Genomic DNA, 10,000 nt, shown 5'->3' with positions numbered 1-10,000 from the left:
GGAGTTGGGAGGAAGGGTTTAGGGAATGTGGGGAGATGGGGGAGAGGAGGAGGTGGGAGAGAGAGAGAGGGGGAGATGAGGAGTAGGAGTGGGGGAGGGAGATGGGGGGTGGGGGAATTGGTGTTGGGGTTGGAGGTAAAGAGGTTAAGAGAGGTAGAGTAAGAGACAGTTCTTGTGTGTGTTATTGTCTCTATCTCTTCTATTTCGTTTTTTCTTTTTTCATTTTGTCCTTCCTCCCCTACCTCTTTGTCTGTTTCTCTCTCTCTCTCTCTCAATCTCTCTCTCTCTCTCTCTCTCTCTCTCTCTCTCTCTCTCTCTCTCTCTCTCTCTCTCTTCTATATATTATTTATATTTATATTATATATATACTTATTTATATTTTCTCTATTTCTCTTCTTCTCTCTCTCTCCTCTTCTCTCCCCTCCCTCCTCTCTCCCCCCTCTCTCTCTCTCTCCTCTTTCCCCTCCCTTCTCTCTCCTCTCTTCCCCCTCCTTCTCCTCTCATTTTCCTCTCCCCATTCTCTCTTTCTTCTCTCTCCTCCTCTCTCCTCTCTCTCTCTCTCTAACCTCTGACATCTTTCATAATTATTAACATCTCTTTGTTCTTCCCCTTTTTTATCTAAAAAAGAAAGAATACAAAAAACAAACAAACAAACAAACAAAAAACAACAAGAAAAGGAAAGAGCAAAAACATAAATAAAGATTAAAAAAAACATAAAAAGAAAATAAAAATAATGAAAATGTTATTAACCCATTTACTAATTTACGCAGCGGAAACACCCTAATTATTTCACTAATTACAAAGCCTAAGGTTTGTCTACAATCTCAGGAGGTATATAAGAAGTGTAATGGTTTGTAACAGAAAAGGAAGAAGGGGAGAGGAAGGAGAAGGGGAGAGGAGGGAGAAGGGGAGAGGAAGGAGAAGGGGAGAGGAGGAGAAGGGGAGAGGAGGAGAAAGGGGAGAGGAAGAAAGCTAGAGAAGGAGAAGGAGAGAATAAAAGGGAGAGGAGGAGAAGGAATGAAAATGTGAGAGCAGTAGTAAGGACGGAGGGAAAGGAGATATTGGAGAAGGGATAGAGAGCAAGGGGAAGGAGGGAGAAGGGGAGAGGAAGGAGAAGGGGAGAGGAGGGAGAAGGGATAAAAGGGAGAATAAAAGAGAGGGTGATAAATCTTGGGAGGGAGGAAGGGAAAGAAAGGGGCAGAGGGAGAGTGGAAAGGAAAGAGATAGATAGAGAGAAAAAAAGAAGAGAGAGAGAGAGAGAAAGAGAGGGGGAGGGGGTATAGATCTAGATAGATATAGGGATAGACAATAGATTATCATAATTATTATCATTATCATCATAATTATCATTATTATTATTATCATTATCATTATTATTATTATCATTATTATTATTATTATTATTATTATTATTATTAGTAGTAGTAGTAGTAGTATCATCATCATCATCATCATTATATTATTATTATTGTTATTATTGTTATTATTGTTATCATCATTATTATCATTATTGTTGATGTTATTATTGCTACTGTTATCATCATTTTAATTATCATTGTCATTACTGTTATCATAACTGTTACCATTATTATCATTACCATTTTCTAACATTCTTTTGACTCTACCCATCCCACTCCTCTCCCCCACCCCCTCTCCCCCCTCCCCTCCCTCCCTCCACCCTTACCATAAGTCTCTTCAATCATTACTCTCCTATTGACACAAGTCTTCACGTGTTTGTTTCTAATTACCTTATGCAAATGACACAGAATTGACAAGTTATAGTTTACATCTCCTTGGGGATAAAGGTGTGGGTGAGGGGGGTTGGGGGATGGGGGGAGGGGGAGGGAAGAAGAAAGGGGTTGGGGGATGGGGGGAGGGGGAGGGTAGGAAGAAGGGGTTGGGGGTAGAGAAGGGGTAGGGGGTGAGGAGGGAATGGGGGAGGGATGGGTGTAGGGGAGGGTGGAGGAAGTGGAGTCGTGGGGAAGGGGTGGGGGAGGGGTAGGTGAAGGAGGGTAGAGGGGTGGGGGAGGGGTGGGTAAAGGATCTGATCTCTCTTTCTTTCTCTTTTTTTGCGAGAGAAAGAAAGAGAGAGAGAGAGAGGTAAAGAGAGAGAGAGAGAGAACGAGAGAGGAGACGAGAGAGAGAGATGAACGAGAGAGAGAGAGGAGAGAGAGAGAGAAAGGGAAAGGGAAAGAGAAAGAGAGAGAAAGAGAGAGATGAAATAAGAAAGATTGAGAATGATAGGCAGACAAGCACACAGACAGACAGACAGATGTATATAGAGAGAAACAGGAATAGAGAAATCAAGACAGAGAAAGAACAAGTAAGAAAGAAAAAGAGAAAGAGAGAAAAATCCGACCATGGCTTCCTGATTCTCAAATGATTCCACACCGAAATTACGTAATATTTTTCAAAACACTGCAAGGACCGTAGACTGTTTAAAAAATAATCTTAATAGTAATAGAATTTCGTAATGGAAACTGTGTCGCATTTTTCTGTGTGTGAGACAGATATTGTGAAACATGTGAGCTGTTATTACTGTTAGATTTATTATTGTTATTATTAATAATAGGGTGATTATCATCCTCGTTATTAGTAATAATATATAATCATGAGAGCATTATCGTTGTTCATGTCATCATCACTTTGATCATGATTATGCAGTCTTATGAAATTACTACATTCTAGTACTTACTACTACCACTAGTCTCATTATTGATATTATTTTAATTATTATTGTTATAACTATTACAATGATTAGTATCATTACTGCTACTATTAGCATCAATGTTATTATTATTATCATCGTTATTATCATATTCATTATTACCATTACTAATACTATTACTACTAGTACTACTACAGTCATCACCACAAGTTTTATCACTCATATCACCATTACTACTACTACTACTACAATCATACACCCACACCAACCACAAACTGTTATCACTCACTATCACCACATCTCTTCATCACCATCCGTGCTCACCACCTTTCTCTCTCATCTCCTCTGTCCATAGGGGCGATATTCACCGAGGATCAAAGAGACTCCGCGACCGAACTGGCCTTCAAGTACGCAGTCTATCGTATTAACAGTGACAAGGTGATTCTGCCCAACACAACGCTCGTTTTCGATATCCAGTATGTACCAAGGGACGATTCCTTCCACACGGCCAAGAAAGGTGAGTTGGGTGATGTGGGGGTGGGGGTGTGGGGGAGGGGGTGGATGTGGGTGTGGATGACTTGGGCATGGATGAGTGGGGGTGTGATAGGGTGGATGAGTCGGGGTGGGTGTAAGGTAATGGATGGAGTGTGAGTGGGAGTTAGGCGGTGGGCACTTGTGTGGGGGTGGATGTGGGTGGGTGAGTGAATGAGTGAGATGAATATGTAATGTGTGGATAGACCACACAGCCAAGAAACTGTAAGTTGGGTGATGTGGATCAGTGGGGTGGATGTGTGTTGGTGATCTGAATCAGGGTGTGTGTGGATGAATGGGTGTGGATGTAAATGTGTGAGTGGCAATGCTCGTATATAATGAAGGTGGAATCACCACTCCTTCCACATGACCAAGAAGGATGAGTTGGATGATGTGGATGAGTATAAGTGGGTAAATGGATCAGGAGATTAATGAGTAGAGATACAGAAGGTGAATAAGCGATTTGTGGATAAATGAAGGAAGAGTGAGTTGGTTGATGTGGATGAAGGTAAGTGGATGAAGGGATGAGTGGATGAGTAGATGTTAATATTAGCAAATAATGAAGAAAAATACGCATGATTTATGAATGAACGACTCCACGCAGCCAAAATGGGTGAGTTGGAACAGATGAGTGAATGTGGATGACTAAATGATGCATAATTAACCAGGAGAAAGTTGAGTGGATAAGAGAAGAAAGAAAAGAAAGATAAATAGAAATAAAGGAAGGAAGGAAGGGAGAAAGAGAGAGAAAAATAAAGAGAGGAAGAAAGTAATAAAAGAGAAAGAAAAAGGAAAGAAAGAAAGAAAGGAGAACGCAAAAAAAGAGAGAAAGAAACAAAGAAAGAAAGAAAAATCTGAAAAACACACACACACACAAAAGTGCATTCGGTGCTATTCACTGTACGAAGCCAAAGCCACAGTCGCGGTTGAAGTTGGAACAGTGTTGTATCCGAACAAAATATGTCTTTTTTTTTTACTTTTTTCCCCCACTCTTTCTCTCTCTCTCTCTCTATTTAAAGGTCCAACGTACAGCCCTGTGTGGGTGAGTGTGAGTGGGTGAGTAAAGGGATGAGTAGATAGAGATAGATATATATCCAGTTAGATACACGGATAAGTGTATATTGGTATCTACATTTGTACATATCTGTCTAAATATTTATCTACACACAACCACACACAAACACACAACCACACACACACACACACACAAACACATATACATACACAGAAACTTACACATACACATACACACACACACACACACATATACACACACGCACACACACACACACTACACACACAACACAACACACACACACACACAACACCACACACACACACAACACCACCACACATATAAATATATAGATGGATAGAATATATTATAGAGATATGTAATAGATATAGTATATATATACTAGATAGCATATATTATACATTATATATTATATATAATATACAACCACACAAAACACACAACCACCACACACACACACACAAACAAAGAGACACACACAGAAACGTACACATACACCTACACAAACACTCACACACACACACACATGAAAACACACTGCAACACACACCGACACCACACACACAACACACACACAACACACACAAACATACCACACAAACAATAAAATTAGATATATAATATATCATAGATATATATATTAGAATTAGCTATATATACAAACCACACACAAACACCACAACACACATCACACACACAAACAACATTACATACACAGAAACTTACACTACACATACACACTACACAACACAAACACACACATAACACACACACATACACACACCACACACACACACACACACACACAACATACACACACCACACACACACATATTATATTATATCGAATATATCATATACAATATATATATTATATATATATATATATATATACATATACATGCACGTATATTCAGAGATAGAAAAAAAATAAATTGAGAAAGATAGATGGATAGACAGATCGATAGATAAGAAACAGAAACGGAGTAAATACAAACACAGAGAGAAGGGAAAAAATGAATTAATAAAGATAGACATATATACACACTGATGACGCAAATTGATGAATGGCCGGCTGGATAGATGAATGGTTAGATGAACAAATGAATAAATGAATAGATGAATAAATGAAGAAAAAAAATATATATATTTATAACCGCAAGTGGAGATATGATTGCGTGGATGATTGGGTGAGCCGGTTGATAGATGGAATCAGATGTGAATAGATAGAAATGGATGAGAACACACGCACATAAGCACAATTACACGCATACATGCATACATACATACATGTATACATAAATGTGTGTATATATATATATAAACATACATACATAATCCATAAACCATACAACTACATACAACATACATGACATACATACATACACTACATAGATGTAAGTACGTAAAGGGCAGACATTACATGCATTACCATGTATGTATGCATGTATGCATACAGACATACAGGCTATATACATACATACAGATACATAGCATACATACACTACATAAATGACATACAACAATACATACATACATACATACATACATACATACATAAATAACAAATATATGATACTATATATAAATAAATAAATACATACGTACATACATATATACAAACAATACAGAATACAGTATAAATACATACTCATACGTACATACGTACATCAGCAGTAATATATGCCAATAACATACATACATACATACATACTATACCTACATACATTACATAAATGATACATACATGCATACATAATAATGCATCACATCAATACATGCCAGAATACATGCATACATACATACATACTAGAAAAATACATACATATATACATACCTAATAAATACATACGTCCCTACATATATACATACAGACAGAATACATGCATAAGATACATAATACTTACTACATAAGGACATACATACATAAATCATAACATAACATACATGACATACATAGATGCAATACATCATACATGCATACATAATACATATGTGCAGAATACCAGCCTACAACATAAATAAGTACATAATCCATACAGACAGACATAAATGCCACACATATCATACACAAATAAGATAAATACATGCATACATACACACATACATACATACATACACACATACATACATACATATATACATACATAAACACACACATACAACATCCCCCTCCAACACATACGTAAAAGAAAAAGACACATAGATATCATAAACAAAAAATCATCATAAAATTAGAAAAATTAATTACAAATACACAAGATTATAATAAAAATAAATAAGATAAGATTAGATAAATTCATCATAATATCAGATAAATGATGCAAAAAAAAAAAAGGCGAAGCAGAAGTCACAATCCAAACATTCGAACACGTGCGCGTACTTAAAACCGAAAATAAAAACAATTACGTCACAACACACAGACGTACATCATAATGGAATGGAAAAAAAGAAAAAAAAAAAAATAAAGAAAATTATTAGTGTACAGATTGGTGTTTGAAGATTGTGTGAAAGAAAGATATAGGAGAGAGAAAATGAGAGGAGGAAGAGGGAAGAATTCGGAAAAGTTGGTTGGAGAGAGAAAGGTAGAGATGGGGGATGGTGAGAGAGAGAGAGAGAGAGAGAGGCAAGAGAGAGGAGATAGGAGGAGAGAAGAGAGAGAGAAGAGAGAGAGAGATAGAGCGAGTAGAGAGAGAGACGAGAGAGAGAGATGAGAGAGAAGAGAGGAGAAGAGAGGAGAGAGAGAGAGGAGATTTAGGGGGGGGGAAAGAGAGAGAAGAGAAAGAGTGTGAAAGAGGAAAGAGAACGAGAGAGAGAGAGCGAGAGAGAGATAGAAGATAGGAGAGAGAAGAGCGAGAAAGAGAGAGAGAGAGAGATGAGAGAGAGAGCAGACAGACAGACGCAGACATACCAGGACACAGCAGAGAGACACACAAATATTATTATATAGAGAGATAGTTCAATAGATGAGGAAAGACACAGAGAGGAGAGGACGAGAGAGAGAAAGAATCGTGAGAGAGAGAGAGAAGAGAGAGAAGAGGAGGAGAGAGAGAGAAGTGAGAGGAGAGAGAGAGAGAGAGGAGAGAAAGATGAGAGAGAGAGAGAGAGAGAGATGAAATAGAAAGAGAGAGAAGAGAGAGAGAGAGAGAGAGAAGGAGAGGTAGAGAGAGATGTGAGAGAAGAGCGAGGGAGAGAGCGAAAATGAAAGGGAGAGAGAGAGAGGATGAGAGAGCGAGAATGAGAGAGAGAGGGAAAGATGAATATATAGATTAATATAAAATACTAAATACATAAATAAAAATATAAAATAATATATATATATATATATAGATAGATAATAACTATATATATATATAGAGAATACAGAATGACAGACAAGACCGACCAGAAGGACAGATCAGAGAGAGAAAAGGAAAGGGGGAAAGTAGATAAAGAGTAAATAATAACCTAATTTCCTAAACTAACCCTAAGAGCCTCTACCCTCTCCCCTCCCCCCCCCTACACTTATGGTAATTTACGCATCAATATCCCTGAGGAAAAATCTAATAGAATTCAAAGCTTAAAAGAAAGTGAAAATGTGGACGAGAGAGCGAGTAAGAGGAGTGCAACGTGAGTTGGAAGAGAGAGAGAGAGAGAGGGAGAGAAGAGAGAGAGAGGGAGAAGGAGATTGAGGAGAGATGAGAGAGAGAGAGAGACACACGAGAGAGAAGAGAGAGAGGAGAGACGAGAGGGACGAGAAGAGAGGAGAGAGAGAGATGAAGAGATTCTTTTGAGAGAGAGGAGAGAGAGGAAGAGAGAGAGAGAGGAGGGGGGGGGGGGGGAAGAAGAATGAGGATGAGTGATGAGTGAGGAAGAGAGTGAGGAAAGCTGATGAGAGAGAGAAGAGAGAGAGAGAGAGATAAGAGTGAGTGAGGGAGTGAGGGTGAGAGAGTGAGAAAAGAGAGAGAGAGCGAGTGAGAGACTGGAGAGAGAGAAGAGAAGAAGAGATAGATGAGAGACGAAGAGAGAGGAGACGGGAAGAGAGAGAGAGAGAGAGAGAGAGGGAGGGAGGAAGGAGAGCGACAGAGAAAGAGAGAGATAGACAGAGAGGAAGGGAGAGCGAAAGAGAGGAAGAAAGACTGAGGAAAAGAGATCGACAGACAGACAAACAAATAGAGAAACAGGTTTATATAGACAGACAGACAAATCGATAGATAGATAAATGAATAAATATATAGAAAATAGATAAAAACATGACAGATAGAGAGAGGAAGAGAACCATATTGGGGAATCATCGAAAATATCAAAACAACAAATGAAAAATAACATTTCGATTTTCACATTTCAATATTAAAAAGGAAAATATCACAGAAACTAGAAATAGGTACATTTACATTTATATAAACATGTAGATTATTATTCTGCATGATTAATGATGGTTTGTAATGAATATGTGCATTTTACTGTAGCAAAATGAAAAGGTATTTTCACTGTATTTCTTTTTTTTTTTATGTATTGGTTATGCGTAATGATGAATGAGTAGAAAAAAAAGAAAAAGATTGAATGAATAGGAAGATGAAATGAAGAAAAGAAGAAGAAAAAAAGTAAAAAAAATGTGAAAAAAGGCAAAAAAAAAAAAAAAAAAACGAAATTAATCACACAAAAAGCGAGAGTAGAAAATAAAATCTGAACATAAGTTCAAAGAAAAAGATATTTACTACATTAGCCTAGTTTAGAACTTTGAATAAAATGCTTCTGAAGATGGCTGGCGGCCGGCCATTGCGGTAATGATCAAGTTAAAGAGGAAACTATTCGAAGAAAAAAAGTTACAAAAAAGGGAAGAATAGGCACGGTGGTTGTGATTAGAATGTGCGTTTTTTTTTTCTTTTTGTCAAAGTTACGATTAAAATGTTTTTTAAAAGGGAAGAATAGGCACGGTGGTTGTTATATGGATGAGCGTTTTTCCATTTTTTTAGATGTTAGAGTTAGGATTTAAATGTTTTTGAAAGGGAAGAATAGGCACGGTGGTTGTTAATAGGATGATTATTCTCCTCTCTCTATCTCTTCTTCTTCTCTCTCTCTCTTCTCTCTCTCCTCTCTCTCTAGCGACAAAGTGTACATATAAAATGTTTAAAAGAGAAAAAAAATAGGCACGGCGCGTTGCTTTAGGATGGCGTTTTTTTTCTAAGATGCTAAGTTACTCTATCATTATTATATCCTCATTATTATTATATTATACGATTATTATTCTTATTATGAGTATATAGATTAGGTATTATGTACCATTATCTATATTATTGAAATTCTTATATGATTGAATTAGTATATTATATTTTATCTATTAAATTATATTATACTATTTTTATGATATCAAAGTTAGAATATAAAATGTTTCAAAAAGAGAAGAATAGCTATTAGGATGTGTTTTTTCTTTCTTTTTTAGATATCAAAGTCAGAATAAAAATGATACAGAAAAGAAAGAACAGGCACAGTGGTTTTTATTAGGGCGTGCGCTTTTTTTTTTTATAGATATTAAAATTTCGCATAAAAATGATTCGGAAAAGATAAGAATAAACTTATTAGGATATGTGATTTTTTTTTTTCAATATCAAAGTTCGAATAGTTTACACAAAGAGAAAAGAATAGACACAGTGGTTGTTATCAGGGTGTTTTTTTTTTAAATTTATTTTTTTATTCATTTATTTCTTTTTGCATTTGTTTATGTATTTGTGTTTTACAGGTTATTATTATTATCATTATCATTATTATTTTTATTATGACGCATT

The 10,000-nt window shown here is 36.6% G+C and overlaps 1 protein-coding gene across 1 annotated transcript in view; it reads left to right on the top strand.

Moving 5' to 3' along the window:
* The window catches only part of LOC119599094 (glutamate receptor ionotropic, kainate 2-like), a gene marked incomplete at its 3' end in the record, with an annotated part of 49,396 nt that overhangs the window by 30,765 nt on the left and 8,631 nt on the right, over nucleotides 1–10,000 (top strand). Inside the window, 1 exon segment of the mRNA XM_037948852.1 lies at nucleotides 3,024–3,185. Within this exon segment, the coding sequence (XP_037804780.1) occupies nucleotides 3,024–3,185 (162 nt within the window).

This window comes from Penaeus monodon, chromosome 42 (assembly GCF_015228065.2).
Source record: "Penaeus monodon isolate SGIC_2016 chromosome 42, NSTDA_Pmon_1, whole genome shotgun sequence".
NCBI lineage: Eukaryota > Metazoa > Arthropoda > Malacostraca > Decapoda > Penaeidae > Penaeus > Penaeus monodon.
The sequence above is the reverse complement of the archived record's forward strand: the minus strand, read 5'-3'. Positions and strand labels throughout refer to the sequence as shown.